At 38.8% G+C, this 17,200-nt stretch overlaps 1 protein-coding gene across 3 annotated transcripts in view; it reads right to left on the bottom strand.

Annotated features, from left to right (window-relative positions):
• VNN1 (vanin 1) overlaps positions 1-15,935 on the bottom strand; it is a 40,922-nt gene extending 24,987 nt beyond the window's left edge. For 2 of the 3 annotated variants that reach the window (XR_003005093.1, XR_003005092.1), the window contains exons 1-6: positions 15,472-15,935; positions 13,847-13,977; positions 8,061-8,253; positions 7,075-7,366; positions 6,275-6,636; positions 87-257 (exon numbers count right to left, since the gene is read on the bottom strand). Coding sequence is in view for 1 of the 3 variants with exons in the window: in XM_024759034.1 (XP_024614802.1) it covers positions 87-257; positions 6,275-6,636; positions 7,075-7,366; positions 8,061-8,253; positions 13,847-13,977; positions 15,472-15,684 (1,362 nt within the window). In the remaining 2 variants the exon portion in view is untranslated. The remainder of the gene's footprint in view (positions 1-86; positions 258-6,274; positions 6,637-7,074; positions 7,367-8,060; positions 8,254-13,846; positions 13,978-15,471) is intronic. The other variant, XM_024759034.1, reaches the window with a different exon arrangement.
• Positions 15,936-17,200: the final 1,265 nt, after the last annotated feature.

The raw sequence follows: 17,200 nt of genomic DNA, 5'->3' as shown, positions 1-17,200 counted from the left end.
TCTGTAAGCACTTGGGCAGGTTTTCTACTCAAAAGATGCTTCCTCTTACATAAAATGAGTTGGCAATATTAAGCAAAAAATCGTACCTGAAATTCTCCAGGTGCAAGCTGATTTCCACTCAGCAACACCTCGGGGAAGACATACTGGGTTTCAAAAGTGCCACTGAGGGAGAACATTTCAAACCTGGTGGAAGCAGTTTCAACTGAATCACCACAAGTGTGTAAGTCCATTGTTTTACACTTCAACAGAGTACAAATCTAGGAACGTAAAAACAAAACAATAAGTCTTAGGAAAGCCAGTTGAAACATTCTCTTGACATAGAAAAAAGTGCCTACGCCCCTTTGTTTATAATGTTTGTTATAGTATTACTTCCTCATTAGATTAATCTGGTTCATTGCTGAATGCTATTGCAACTAGTAATAAAAATAAAGGACTTCAGACCCTAGTGCTTTCTGTAGTTCACTGTAAACAGATTAAACCACATAAAGAAATAATCAGATCCTTGGTCTACAGTCATGAACAATTATACCCTAATTGTTTTCAAGTTAGCCATGTTTTTAATAATCAAAAGTGTTTGATTATTTTTAAAAAGTTTAGACACTAGTTTAATTTCTACCTTAGTGCCTATTTCTAACAATGAAGGAACTTTAAATCTGTACTGAGTCCTAGAGTTGATCTAGAGACAACTCTTGTGATCTGGAAAAGTCACATAACTTATACCTGAGCAGGATAATGATAACAGCTCTTGTTATCCTACATAGTTATACTATACTACACTACAATACATAGCTATTTGCATGTAAATTTAAGTGTATGAATCACCTCACCATGCAGATGCAAAGTCCCCAAAAGGAAGATCCATCTTCATTTAACTCCATCTGTACTGCATCTTCAAAGCTTTACTCCAAGCCACCTTTATTTCTTACGTGACTAAAGCAATAGCCCTTAACTGGTCTCCCTGCTTCCACTTTTGAAGTTGGAGAGCAAGCGTTTTAGGGCAAGTGTGTCAAGATGGGATATAAATAACTTTCAGATAAAGGTAGAATGAACACATGCTTCAATTTTGTTCCCTTGCAATCCTACTAAAACCAACTTTATTATTATTATTATTTTTGGAAGCTATAAACCCACAAGGTTAGGAGAACAGGAGGATAGATTATGGCACAAGTTTAGAAGTTGGGGTGTTGATGCAAAAATGGTAACTGAGGAAGCAGCCCAAGTGCCCATCAACAGAGTATTGGATTAAGAAGATGAGGTACAGGGCTTCCCTGGTGGTGCAGTGGTTGAGAATCTGCCTGCCAATGCAGAGGACATGGGTTCGAGCCCTGGTCTGGGAAGATCCCACATGCTGCGGAGCAACTAGGCCCATGAGCCATAACTACTGAGCCTGCGCGTCTGGAGCCTGTGCTCCGCAAAAAGAGAGGCCATGATAGTGAGAGTCCTGCGTACCGCGATGAAGAGTGGCCCCCGCTTGCCGCAACTAGAGAAAGCCCTCGCACAGAAATGAAGACCCAACACAGCCAAAAATAAATAAATAAATAAATTTAAAAAGAAAAAAAAAGATGAGGTACATATATACAAAGGAATATTACTAAGCCATAAAAAAGAATGAAATATTATTACAAATGAATGTGTAAAAAAAAAAACTGAAACAGACTCATAGATATAGAAAACAAACTTGTGGTTACCAAAGGGAAGAAGGAAGGTGTGAGGGACAAATTAGGTTATGGGATTAACAGATACACGTTACTATACATAAAATAGATAAGCAACAAAGGTATACTGTATAGCACAGGCAATTACACCTATTATCTTTAACAACCTATAATGGAATTTAATCTGCAAAAATACTGAATCACTACGTCGTACACCTGAAACTAACACTATATTATAAATCAACTAAAGTTCAATTTAAAAAATGGTAACTGATTTAACAGACCTAAGAAAGCCAAGTTCTGAACTAGCTGTGGGGAAAGCTAAGAATCAACCAATCTAAACTTTTGAGAATACTCAAAAGTTTCCATCTCTGGAAGCACTAGGTACCTCAGGAGCTGGGAGTAAACTGGGGTGCTTGAAGAAAGGAAAATTTGTGGGAAGTTGTTAAGAATGTCTCAGTACTGAGTCCCCACCAATGGATGGGCAGCTACACTTTCCCTGTTCCAGTAAAAGATGGACTACTTATTTCCAGAGAGGGTAAAGCAGACGATGTTTAGATGGAGGTTTTGAAAGACATGTTTGAAGGGGATTCCTTGAATGAATCAAACTGAATGGTAAAACCATGTCCCTCCACCCTGCAAGGTCATTTCCCTCACTTGACTCTCTAAATGCTGTCAAAAAAGGCATTTATCCTTCAGGAATAGGGTTGCCAGATAAATTACAGGACAGAAGTCCCAGTTAAATCTGAAGTTCAGATAAACTAAAAAAATTAAACCCAGTTTTTGGTATAAATATGTCCCAACTATTGCATGGACATACTTATTTTTTTTTAAGTTGCTGTTTATCTGAACTCTGAATTTACCTAGGCATCCTGTGTTTTTATTTGTTAAATTATTCAGGAAGGGAAATAGAAGATTTTTTTTTTTTTTTTTTTTGCGGTACGCGGGCCTCTCACTGCTGTGGCCCTTCCCACCGCGGAGCACAGGCTCTGGACGCGGAGGCCCAGCAGCCATGGCTCACGGGCCCAGCCGCTCCATGGTACGTGGGATCCTACTGGTCCGGGACACGAACCCGTGTTCCCTGTATCGGCAGGTGTACTCTCAACCACTGCGCCACCAGGGAAGCCGGGAAATAGAAGAATTTTGAAACCTGGAAAACGTAATCATCCCAAAGGGAAGTCTTTAAAGACACTTACCTCAGGGATTCCCCTAATCAAAAGCCCAGCTAGACCGTCCCTCTGTGAAGCTTAAAATTGGCAAGTATCACCCACGGGCTCAGAGCTTTTAGTCAGTTCTGGTAACCCTAAAAAGTCACCATATCCATGAAGAAAGCTTCTAAATTTAGAATTTTAAATTCGAAAACCTGTCTGGTACCAGTGGCTTAGCTAGGGGATCACTGTCCAGCAATAATAACAGAGGACTTCGTTTCATTTGACAGCACTAACCAACCTCCCAACACCAAGAAGAGACCTACCACCAATCCCCTCAAGTGAAACCAAGACTCTGGGGCAGGCAGAGAAGCAGACAAGACTGAGAGGGAAGGATGGAAAAGAGGGAGGAAGAGCTGAGAGACTGCTGTCTTGTGTTTTAACCAGCTTTTGAAACCTAAAACTAAATCACAAAATAATAATAAAAAAAAATAAGCACAATTTTTTAATTTTAAAAATATGGCAGTATAATACCATATATATACCACATATATAATGCAATATATGTCAATATGCTGAATAATATATGATAATATTTATATGGCAATAAATATTCTTCTACAGCATAATTTTTTAAACTAATTTCCAATCATTGCACATTTTCTACCTGTGTTTTTTATACCATTTTTTTCCCCTTTCTTCTAGCACCTCAGATCACTGATAAGAAATATTGATTCCGCCGATATTTTCATCCTTTCCTTTCTTGTTGCTCTTTCCCTTAGGCCTATAAAGATAATCGTGTTTCTCTCATCTGTTGGGAGAACACAAAACAAAAAAAGCATGGGCCTCTCTGTCTAGCTTCTACCTTGTTTCCTTTCTTCCTGTATCAGACAAGATTTTTGCAGAATAAATATTGACTCGCTCTTTCAATATGTCACTTCCCTTTGACTTTTCAACCCACTGTAATCTGTCTTTCACTCTATCATTATGAGCCCAGGAGATTCCACCAAAATTATACTCATTCATTCAATAATGGTAAACATATTGCACAAATACACTTCATAATTTCCTCCCTCTGAGAGTCTCTGCTTCCTTTCCTTCCATGAGAGTACTCTCTAAGTTCTCCTTTATTTCTCAAACATATTTGCATGTTCCTATTCTTCTGTTTATTTCCTGCCCAAACACAAGAGTTTCAAAAGCTTCCACCTTTAGCTCACTGTTCACTGTCTTAGTCAGCTTTTGCAATTCACTCTTGTGGGTTTACCACCACCTTTTTCCTGCTGGTTTTCAAAACAATATTTCTAAATCTCGTATCTTCCTAGAGTATCAGACCCATATATTCAACAGCCTATTGGATGGCTCCAACTGAATGTCCCCAGAGTAATTAAAAACCAGCACATCCAAAGCTGGATTGAACATCTTCCCCACTCCCATCCAATTTGCTCCTCCTCTTGAATCCTGATCTGTCAAAGCATCACATTTCATCCAGCCACTCTTGCCAGAAACCTGGTACATTCTAGATCCTTCTTTCTGCTTTCCTGTTCCATGTCAAATTAGTTACTAAGTTTAGTTTTCTAAATATTTCTTGACTCCATACCCTGCTTTTATTCCTATGAACATAATCTTGGTTCAGGTCCCAATAGGACTATTTTCATAATCTAACTAGTCATTTTGTCCTATGTTCCATGATCCGTAGAGCAACCAGAACAATCTACTCAAAAACAGATGTGATCACATCATTCCCCTGCTGAACACCTTCCAACAGAAACCCATCACTGATGGAATGAAGTCCACATCTTAGAAATGAGAGGTAAGATCCTGCAGGATGTGATCCTGCCTCTATGCTCATCTTCCACCCATCCTTGCTTCTTATGCTACATTTCAGTGACAGTCAGCTGCTTGCTTGTCCCAGCATACCCTGCTTTTTGACATATCCACCCCCTTGCTCAGGCTCTTAACCCCACCTAGAATTCCCTCCCACTTTTTTTCACCTGGATAAAATAGCATAAGTTCAAGCAGCATGCCTTCAGAAACTTCCCTGGATCCCCAAATTAGGCTAAGTGAAGCTCCTTAGTATTTCTATAGCAAAATATGCCTTTGTTCTATCACATGCCAACCTGTACTGAAATTATGTTCATCTGTCTTTCTCCCCTACTAAATTCCTCAAGAGGAGGGTCCATACTTATTCATCTTCATCACATTAGCACCAAATATACACCTGATGTGTATTTGGCACTCGATAAATGTTTGCCAAAATGAACAAGCTTTGGTAGAGGTGCTTATCATACAGCAAACAAAACGCTACACAGTGTGCATGGTTCCAGCACTCAAAAGGCTTTCAGTCTCAAACAAGTATGTACATAATTTGACATGATATGTCTTTGAAAAAGTTAACCATAGGATATTTGGGAGTATATAAAGGAGTTACCTAACCCAGCTTGGGGAGTGGGAGTGTCAGAGAAGCCACCTTGGTGAAGATAACACCTGTAAAGCACTATGAGTGCTGAGTAGCTGGGGGCCATCAAAACAACAACAACAAAAAAAAACTGTTCAAACATCTGGAGGTTCTACAGATGCTGACACACTGTAGATGGGAAATGTCTCAATATGATAGAAGCCCAGGGTACATAGGGGAAGAAGTGACAGATGAGGACAGAGAGTAGGAAAAAGCACGTTAAGACTTCCTGAGTCTTTTATGTTAAGGAATTTGATTTGCCAATTAGAAAACAGTGAGGAATTTTAAGCAAGTGAGGGAAATAATCAGAAATGGTGTTCCATGATTTTTGTAATTATAGTGTAAAGAATGAACTGGATGGAACTGAAACTATCAATGGGAAGCCCTCTTAGGAGGACACTGCAATAATCTGGGTGAGACAGGATGGGGGCCAGATCAAGGAAAAGAAGAGCAGAATGAGAGAAACATGGAAGCAGCTTGTTCTTAAGGGTTCCACCTCAACTGGCTATAATAGCTCCCCCTTTATGCTGAGGGCTGTGAGATGTCTGAATCTTTGCAGCTATTCTACTGCACATCACAGAGGTCAGCTCTATATGTCTCCGGGACATACTCAGCCTGAAGCTTCTTATAAAACAAGAGAGGCATTAGTGACCGTAAATGGGAAATGCCTTGATAAGTTCAGGCAGGAAATATTAGACGTTAAGTATTCATTAAAATTATCTGTAATTTGATTAATAGATCATTTTAAACACTGGGACTGTAAGTGAATGTTCTGCCTTTTCCCAACCAGTTTAAAATTGGACTGACATCTAAGATTGCAAGTTTTAGCAAGTAAAAATTCAGGATACCCAATAAATTGGAATTTCAAATAAACAACCAATTTTCGGTATACACATGTCCCCCAAAGTGGGACATACTTATAATAATAAAAGTAATCCATTGTTTATCTGAAATTCAAATTTAACTGAGTGTCTTGTTTTATCCAGTAATTCCCCTGCCACCAAAAGAATCATTACCTGTAAGTAATAGCTCCCTTCCACAGTATGTAGTCCATCAAATGCCCCTAGTACATAAACTTCATCTGACCTCTTCTCAGACATCTTGTAACTTAGATGACAGCAGAGATCTTTCTGACAAACTGTGTAATTTCCTGTGACTCCTTTGAGCTCCAAGAAGGTGAACTCGTCAAAAAAGATGATGCCCTTAAATTCCTGGTTTCCCATTGAGGGGGCTTCTATACCACTCGCATAAGAAGTCCAATTCACTACTGCTGTGGGGTGTGGGTGGGAGGCCAGTTGTGAGAGAAGGAGTTTTCCCTTCTCTGTCTTCATATCATAATGAAATGCTCTTGGAGAATCAGGTGCGTAGATGCCACTTCCTGGAAATTGGAAATGACATTTAAAACAGTAAAGCAAAAAGGGGTTGCATAGTTGTTATTGTTATTCTAAACTCACGTTAACATTTTACTTTCTCTAAGCTATATATTTCATTAATTTCATTAAAATATGTTGATAAGGACAGATAGGTGAGATGAAATCCAATAGAGTATGTCACCAAGAAGCCAAGAAGAGAGAGTTTCATGCAAGAAGTCGTAAATTTTGAAAAAAACAAAAAGAGAGTACATTCAAGTTGAATAAAACTAAATCAATTTATGAAACAATTTAGGTTGAGATTGATCCTACAGCGTGTCACCAGCTAGATGTGCAACCATTAAGGGTTGGAAAACATTGTATTGAGGAGTACATGTTAGCTAGAAAGAACATGATTTGTTTTTTCCTTTTTTGATTATACCAAAACCTTAAAGATGACACGTTACCTGTCATTTTCTTTGAGGGGTAATGTAAATTGGATGCAAGGAAGTTGACTCCCATGCCCATAGCCCAAGCTGAGTGGAATTCAATAGCTGACAAATGTGGCAAAACATTCATCCAAGCTGTCGGGAAGAGTATGGTGTCCACGTGGAAATCTTTCACCAGGGTCACAGCAGGATCATGGAAGAGAATATCAAAGCACGTGAAAATGCCAAACTTTCCAAACGTGGTGTTGAAAGTCACGACCTCAGCTTCCTTGGGTGCATTGAACTGATCTTCACCCAAGAAAAGATTTTGCTGCAATAAACAGAAGATGATGGGAGGGGGAATCTCTTTTAAGAAGTTGGCCTGAATATCACTGCATCTAAAAGAGTGCAAGCTCGCATCTACTAAACAGTGCCAATCTCATCTATCACCACTGTCTCTGCAGGGAAAGAGCGTTAGAAAATCAAAGATCGCTATGCTGATAGGATTACTATGGCCTTTGGTTTAATTTCCACATTTGATAGATCTGTAGAAGAGAATCCTTATCTATTAAGACCTTCTCGAATATTAGAGACATAGGAGTGAAACAGATAACTTCTATTTGCCAAGAACACATAACGATTTTCTGCAGACAAAGAACTTTCTTTCCTCCTTTCTCCTTAAAACCAAGTCTATCTGGTAAGGGGTTTTTCATTTTAGCCTTGACCCTTTGCCAGGGCATGTCATTAAAAGGACAAAGTCCAAAAGGCAACATTTTATTTCAAAACAGGGAGCTTCTACTGATTATCACATATTCGTAATGACACTTTTTCCTGTGTTCTTAAATGTACAGGATACCTCCCTTTTCTAGAACCTTATCACAAATAATCATTACTTTCTATGCTTTGTCTCTCCTCTGCTTTTAAAATAAGCTTGTTATTATCAACAATGGTGATTTTTTTCCCTTCTTGTCCACTTTATTTTGGTAAGCAATTCAGTAGTTGAATTATCTGCAAATGAATTCTACCTTATGGTAGCGGGCCACCAATTTCCCCTTAGAATCAAACACCACATCAGTGTTGTATTGGTAACGACCATCAGGGGGACAGTGAGGGTCACTGGCATTGCATGGCTTCTTGTCTCCAATGTTTGCCACGACGTAGATGGAGTTGTCCTTGGCCAGACAGCTGAGCCTTTCTTGCACTGGGGTGCGGCCAAATCTGATATGTGTTCATTGGAAGAGGAAAAAAAAATCAAACTTAGCGTTTAATTAAATTCAGAATGATAGTTGCCTGAACTTATGTGATATACACAGAAATAACTTCTAAACAGCATAGATAGAAGGGAAGGATTAAAACAAGAAGAGACTTCAGAGGAAGTCCATGCTTGTGGGAATTTGGTTCTAGGAAATTATTCTAGGGTAAGACTCCAGGCCATGTATATTCTTATGACATTTATCATCATCTATAATCATATATTCATTTATGTGCTCATCTTGTATGTCACATCTTATAGATATTTGGGGGCAAAGACACACATCTCCTGTTCACCGAACACATGTCTGAAAGAAAAGAGGTATTAAAAAATATTTTGAATGAAAGAACAACATTTTGGAAGTAGGATGATTGCAGAAAGATGGCAGAGTAGGAAGCGCCAGGAATCCATCTCTCTACCTAGATAAAACTTGCCCTACAGGAATCTAGCTGACATAATTATTTTGGAAATCTGGAGTCTATTAAAAGACATGAAACTTCCAGGGAAACGCTTGGAAGATAAATTGCAGTCTGGTTGAGTCAATTTAAGCTCTTAGCTCAGCAGGGGCTATCCATGCCCCAGCCCCTGCAACCCACACCATTGCAGGCAGCCATGCAGGTGTTCTTGGAGCAACTTGCCGGCAGTTTGTAGGAGCAGGGTGGGCCATAAGGACCCTGTCTTCCAGATATCAAGGGTCTGGTTCTGATCACTGCTAACTGCTCTGTTCATGGAGGTACACACACAGAGACAGGCCATTATTACATATACTGTTGCAAGCACTTCCCCCACTGGCTGAAACGACTTCTAGGGGATTTAAAGCACCAGTACCTTCTTTTTTACCCCTTTTTGGAGCCAGACATTAAAGGACTAGGACATGGAAAAGCAACAACTATACAGAATTCAGAAAATCACTGCATATGCCCAGGGAAAGTCATAGACTAAGAAAAGACCTGAGAAGACTTTAAGCTTACTCCCAGCACGGAGACAGCCTACAACAATCAAAACAAACAAACAAAAGACATAAAACCCTGAAAAAGGCGGAGAATTTGATTTCCAGAGTTATCACATTATAAGATTCAGATGCCCACTTATCAAGAAAAAATCGTAAGGCATGCAAACAGGAAAATATGACCCATTCAAAGGGAAAAAATAAACCAATAAAAACTATCCTGGAGAAAGACCATATGGCATACCTGCTGGACAAAGACTTTAAGACAACTGTCTTAACGATGTTCAAAGAACTAAAGAAAGACATGGAGAAAGTCAAGATAATGATGTGTGAACAAAATGGAAATATCAATAAAGAGATAGAAACCCCGCCCCCTCCCCAAATTCTGGGGCTGAAAATGACAGTAACTGAAACAGAAAATTTACGAAAGAGATTCAAAGACAGACTCAAACAGGCAATGATCTCTAAAAAGGATGAACTCAAAGAGACCCATATTAAGACACATTATAATCAAACTTTCAAAAGACAAAGACAAAATCATAATTTTGAAAGCAGCAAGAGAGAAGTGATTTATAATGTACAAGGGATCTCCACTAAGATTATCAGCAGTTTTGAATCAGACAATTTGGAGGCCAGGAAACAATGGGCTGATATATTTAAAGTGTTGAAAGAATAATACAGTTACTAAAAACCCTGTCTCTGGCAAAACCATCCTTCAAAAGTGAGGGAGAAATTAAGATATTCTATGTTAATATGAGACCAGATAGACTTTAAATCAAAAAAGGTTATGAGAAACAAAGGACATTATATATTAATATCCAGAGTACAAAGGGAACTCTTAAAAATCAACAACAGCAACACAAACCTGATTCAAAAATAGGCAAAAAACACAAAAAAAGAAAAAAAAATAAAAAAAATAAATAAAAAAAAAAATTAAATAAAAAAAAAAAAAGGGACTTCTCTGGTAGTCCAGTGGTAAAGAATCTGCCTTTCAATGCAGGGAATACAGGATCAATCCCTGGTTACCGCAACTGGGACCCAACGCAGCCAAAAAAATTAAATAAATAGGCAAAAGATTTGAACAAAATTTTCTCCAAAGATACACAAATGGCCAATAAGCACATGAAAATATGCTCAACTTCATTAATTATAGGGAAATGCTAATCAAAATCATGACAAGATACCTCAAACCCATTAAGATAGCAACTATTAAAAAAAAATAGAAGAACAGCTGCTGGTGAGGATTTGAAGAAACTGGAACACTTGAGCACTGTTGATGAGAATGTAAATGGTGCAGCCACTGTGGAAACCAGTCTAGCAGTTCCTCAAAAAATTAAAAATAGAACTACCATATGATCCAGCAATTACATGTTTGTGTATATATCCAAAAAGTTGAAAGCAGGGTCTCAAAGACATGTTTGTACACTCATGCTTATAGCAGCATTATTCACAATAGTTAAAAGGTAGAAGAAACCCAAATATCCATCGATGGATAAATGGACAAGCAAAATGTTGTACGATATACATAAAATAGAGTATTATTCATACACATATTCATACTTTCCTTAAAAGGAAAGGAAGTTCTGAACATGCTACATTGTAGATGAACCTTAAGAGCATTATGCTAAGTGAAACAAGCCAATCACAAAAAGATAAATAAGGTACAATTCCACTTATATGAAGTAGCTAGAGTGGTTAATTATAGAGAAAGAAAGTTGAATGATGGCTGCCAAGGGCTGAAGGGAGGGGGAAGTCAGGAGTTATTGTGTTTTTTCCCCAGTTGCATTGAGATAGAAGTGGTATATAACACTGTATAAGGTTAAGATGGAAAATGTGATGATTTGATACATGTATATATTGATAAGTGCTTACCACAATGTGATTATCCTTCACCTCACAGAATTACAATTTTATTGTTGTTATGGTGAGAACATTTAAAATCTACTCCCAAAGCAACTTTCAAATATACAATACAGTATTGTTAACTATAGTCACCATGCTGTACATTAGATCTGAGAACTTACTATAAGAAAATTTGGTGTCATCTGCTGGCAATATAAGAAAAACCACAGCAATCATACACAAAACATATCACTGAAAAAGACCAACAAGGATAGGAAACTGCATCTTAAAAAATTATTATCTCAGTGCATTTATATAAAAAATAACCATTTGATAGTTTTCCCCCCTTGTGTGCTTCAAGTCATATCTGAAATGCAGATATAAATACAATACGTTGGACCACTTGAAGTATATTTATCCCATGTCTTTTCAAATCACCTGAAGTGGTAGAATAGATACATGAAATAGAAGCTTACTGTTCTGAATTTCTAAAACAGTCCCGATTACATATTTTCCTCCTGTCTATATTAATCTTGAAAGTGCACCATGTATTTTAATACATTTCGATTTAAACTACATTTTTCTGACTGTTTGCTATACCCAGAAAAGCTCCAAAATTCTTTGTTAGATTTGGAGTTTAAAAAATGCATTTTGCTTATGTGAGCCTGAAATCTGCTTCTCACTTAATCCTTAATATCTGCTGAGCCCTTAAGGTATGCAGAGCTCTGTCCTAGGGCTACTGGGAACAGAAAAAGGAGGTGAAACAGAAGAATTAAAATATATTTTCTAAGACTGCTTTCAAAGTGTTCAATCTCAAAATATAATACAAGTCATCAATTATTGAAGAAGACATTTATTAACCTTAAAAATGTTATGAAATATTCAAAAAAATTTGTTGGGTCCTAGCACTACACAGAGCACCATGTTAGATATGTAGGCATCTGGGGAAAGGACATTCTGGGCAGAGCTGTCCAAGTGCACAGTGTGGGAGATACAGTGTAAAATAAGGCTGGTGCACTTCAAAATCCTCTAATCTTACTGGAGAAAATGTGTATGCACACAAAACCCTGAAACAACAGTACAAAATAATATGCAATCAAGTATCAAAATGCTTTTTCATTCAAGCTAGCTAATTAGGCAAGTTTTTTTTTTAACTTATTGAACTAATGACTGACTCTTTAATCTGTAGGCCACATCACCTTTATCAGAGGTGCAGACATTCGCTGTATTAAAGGATGTCCCTTGTTCAAGAATTCCTACTCATTCCCACAGTGGAGTACCCAGTACATAGGAAATAGTCAAGGAAAAAAAAGCTGAATAAGTAAATTCATCTTTGAGTTAGGCTCCTAGACACAGTTTGTCTCTCAAGAAATCTACAAGGTTTCTTCTGTGAGGCAATGAAAGCTTGTAAGTCATATTCTTCCTCTCAGCCTCCCAGAACTGTATTGTATGTTCATTTGTAATTGTCAGCCCACTACCATGCTGCCTTGTAACAACTACTTCCTCTACTTTATTCAGGTAGCTTCTCCTTTGTTTTTACATGTAAACTGTTGTGTTTTTTAATTATATAAGATTCTGTAAGAAGCCTCAGATCTTTCTGGAAGCATGTGAAGTATAAATGCTAAATAAATAAATAAAATTAAAAAGAGAAATAACGAGGGTCTGTTCCCATAACACCCAGGCTAAGTGGTGATGCAGACCGCCCCCCTCCAAAAGGTTGGTGACTTTGAGAAAAGAAAGTAATCAACTCTGGATATGTCAAACATACTCAACAAGGCATGATATCTGGTTGTATGCGAGGGGTAAAGGAGCTGGACTCCTCTCTTCCTTTCTCATCTTACATTCAATCTTTGAGCAAAACCTGTCAGAGCTACCTTCAGACTTTATTCGGAATCTGGTCATTTCTTAATATCCAAACTTCTACCATCTTCATCCAAACACCATAATCCCTCTGCCTAGATTATCGCCATAGCTTTTTTTTTTTTTTGCGGTACGTGGGCCTCTCACTGTCATGGCCTCTCCCGTTGTGGTACACAGCCTCCGGACGCGCAGTCTCAGCGGCCATGGCTCACGGGCCCAACCGCTCCGCGGCATGTGGGATCTTCCCGGACCGGGGCACGAACCCGCGTCCCCTGCATCGACAGGCGGACTCTCAACCACTGTGCCACCAGGGAAGCCCCAATAGTGCTACTTTTATCAGACTTCATATTTCTTATTCTAGACTTGATGTAAAACACTTACACAGTTCTGCTATATCACCTCCTAGGTTATCACATTAAGCTTTAAGAATTTCATATATATTAAACTCATCCAGCTATCTTATTAATGTGAAAGGAAAAATTTTAATCTTAAACTGACATGTGACTCTGTTTCACTATTTTCTCACTTAGTTTTAAAAGTACAGACCTACATAGGGAAACAATTTTCTGTTCACTGGCAAGGAGTCAGAAGAGGTGAGTTTGGATATGGTTCTTCCTCTAGCCAACCACCCTGTGGCCCTAAGTTATGCTATCATCTCCAGATCATTCCCCCAGTGGAAATTCACATTGAATTTGATCATTTCTATGTTATGTTACAGCACTGACTTTTGTGATATCATAATGCGTATTCATTTTCCTAATACACATGTCTGTAGGAGATGAAAAATTATAAAACTATCTTGAAACTTAGAGTCAATAGTAAATCTTATACAGTGATCTTCTACAAAGTTTTCCCAGGTAAAGTAATTTCATGTTCATGATTAAATTTTCCACAATATGTTTCTTTACCTGTCGGGATTATTACAAGGGATCCAGTTCACTTGAGGGTCTGGGATATCCTCCAAGTATGGGTAGATAGATTCCCTGTTGAAGTTAAAGCCGTAAATACCATCTTCTGGAGTCACAATAATATGTGCACCCTGTTAAAAACGGAGCTGAATCAAAATATTTCTCAAATAAGCAAACAGTCAAAAATGGGGCCTGCAAGAGGACCTGAGTGGCTGAAGAACAAACATTCAGGGTTTTCTTTTACCACCTTATTCTTTTGCTTTCTACATTTTTATAATTTATTTTCTTTGTCCAACCAATTTCATTTTCTAATCCCACAGTAATCATTTCTATGTAACTTTTTCATCCTTTCATGGCTGTTAATATTTTTCCAGGCTATTCTCAGGCTCTACCATTCACTGTGGTTGTTAACTATAAACCTAACTCTTCCCTGGATAAACCCTCTCCCTGACCTTTGGCCAATTATTTTGCCTGAGTGTGTCAGGATTGATTTATCACTCTCTCCTCCACCCAGCCTTTCCTGCCTCATACCCTGCAAATGTGATTCCTGCTTCTCAGAAGGGAGCTCTGACACAGTTACCTGAAGGGTGCCAGGCCTAGAGGTACAACGTGAGCTCACCTGGGCGCCTTCAGTAGGAGGGCCATCCTGGAAGCTGCTGTGTGGCCTTTAAGGAAATAGTTGGACTAAGGTGAAAAAGAACCTCAGAATTCTTAATAACTTTCTAATTAATTAATTTATTTGTTTGGTTGCACTGGGTCTTAGTTGCGGCATGCAGGCTCCTTAGTTGTAGCTCACCGGCTCCTTAGTTGTGGCATTCGAGCTCTTAGTTGCAGCATGCATGTGGGATCTAGTTCCCTGACCAGGGATCGAACCCAGGCCCCCTGCATTGGGAGCTCGGAGTCTTAACCACTGCACTACCAGGGAAGTCCCCTTAATAACCTTTTTAAATCTTTGCATGTAGAAGAATGTATGTTGATAGATATATGTCACACGTATATATCCATGATTTTCGTCAGACTTTATATATCCCTTGTTTACCTGATCTACAAATAGCTTATTTCAACTATATTCGTCCAAACCACACACTTAAACTTAACCCTTCATTGAACTCAAGGACTTACTATACATTAAAATATGTACTTTTGTCTTGTAATTAGTATGAAGTATATAATACACACTGTATATAATAAACAATGCAATTTACGTTTAATTGTCTTGGTATTATGAACTAACCTAAAAACCTACAAACTCTTAAGAGCACAAAAGTACACCAAGGCCACAAACACTCTAAGAATAGCAACTGATCCCTCACCCATCTGTCCTTCACCCTCCATCTGTAGCAGAAAAGAGCAACAAAATTGTTGAATTTACAGCAAGTTCCTCAAAAGTTTGTTGCCACTTAATAACCAGCCGTTCTTTTCAAAATGTTGCTCTCACTACAAGGGAAGCATGTAATAGTGTCTTTGCTCTAATAACTAGGAGCAGGGAGGACTCTGTAAAAGAAGGACTTGGCTACCCTGACACATATGTCATTCAAAAGTGTAATTGACCCTGACAGTGATTCCGTCTCCTAAGACCCCACCCTTTTCTCTACGTAGAAGCCAGCACATTTGAGAAATGGTACCTGCTTTGATGCTGATGCGATTGCTTTCTCCAAAAGATCCAGATTTTGGTTCATTAATAGCAAGGCCTCTTCATGGGACACCGGTATCAGGGTGGCATTAGGCAATATCACTGCATGCTCATATACAGCTGCAGTAAACGTATCCAGAGAGCTGGCTGTTAAGACACAGAGAAAGAAAATTGCCGCATAATCCAGCAACTGAGACATAGTCATGCCGAAGTCCAACGATTGCTGAAAAGCAGAGCAAGCCCTGATATTTACAGGGAGAAATCACGTGGTTCCCAGAACTTAGTACTTTAAAAATAAATTACAAAAGCTAAGTTTAAGAAAGCCTTCTGGTTTTACAGCATAGATGTAGATGTAATCAGATTTTATGTAACAAATGACCTTCTTTTTGCAAGAGATTTTGAGGATCAAATAAGAAAATGCATATGTGTTTTCCTTCGCTAGGGTTGTCATAACAAAGTACCACACACTGGGTGGCTTAAACAACAGAAATGTATTCTCTGTCATTTCTGGAGGCTAGAAGTTTCAGAGGAAGTGGGTCAGCAGAATTGGTTCCTCCTGAGGGCTGTGAGGGAAAGATCTGTTCACGCCTCTTTCCCGGTGTTTTGCTGTCTTCTCCCTGTGTGTCTTCACCCGGTATTCTCCCTGTGTGCATACCTGAGTCCCAATTTTCTCTCTTTACAAGGACACGTGTTAATGGATTTAGTGCCCACCCTACTCCAGTAAGACGTCATCTTAACGAATTACATCTGATATGATATTATTTCCAAATAAGGTCACTTTCTGGGGTACAGGGTGTTAAGACTTAAACACATGGATTTTTGGAATTCATACACTGAGAACTTCAGCACCTAGTAGTCTATGTAAATAATTTGAAAAATAACTTTTCAATTTTGAAATTGTTATTAATATCATCACGTGAATATTTGAGCTTCATACTTTGTTCACTTTAGTTTGCACAAAATGGCAAAGAGTCAGAACAAAGGGGAATATAAAAGGGCTATTCATTGTCTGTGGAGAGCCATTCTGTCCTCGCCGACTCCGTCTCCCCTCAGGCAATCCTGTTCTGCTGAGGCTGGACCTCGGTAATTGTCCACTCCTATGTAACAGATCACCCTCCAAAAGTAGTGGCTTCTAACAGCAAGCATGTATGATCTCACATTTTCGGTGGGTCAGGAATCCTGGGGCAGCTTGGCTGGGTTCCTCAGGCCCAGGGTCTCTTTCACAAGTCTGCAAAGACTGCAGTTACCTCAAAACATGACTGGGGAAAGATTCACTTCTCAGCTCCAGGCTCACACAGCTGATGGCAGCTCTTGGGTCCTCACTGGTTATGGCCCAATAAGTTCTTGGCCACAAAGGCCTCAGGCCACACTAAAAGAACACTCACATTATGGCATGTAGGTTCCTTCAAAGCCAGAGAGCAAGAGAGCCCACCACCCAAGACAGAAGTCACAGTCTTTAGTATTGTCATCTGGGAAGTGACAGCCCATCATTTTTGTTGTATTGTATTCATTAAAAGCAAGTCAGTACACTTGTTGGGAGGGGACTACACAAGGGCATGAATGAGGCAGGGATCATTGGGGACCATCTTAGAGGCTGCATACCATACGAGTCATAGAGAGGGGAGTATAAAGAATGAGAGGGATAATAAGAGGGAGATAGAGGGAGAGAGAAGAGAGGAAAATAATAGAAAATAGAAAAAGAGCTTATAGATTTTGGTATG

Source organism: Neophocaena asiaeorientalis, unplaced genomic scaffold (assembly GCF_003031525.2).
Source record: "Neophocaena asiaeorientalis asiaeorientalis breed wild unplaced genomic scaffold, Neophocaena_asiaeorientalis_V1.1 scaffold5, whole genome shotgun sequence".
Classification (NCBI taxonomy): Eukaryota; Metazoa; Chordata; class Mammalia; order Artiodactyla; family Phocoenidae; genus Neophocaena; species Neophocaena asiaeorientalis.
The sequence above is the reverse complement of the archived record's forward strand: the minus strand, read 5'-3'. Positions and strand labels throughout refer to the sequence as shown.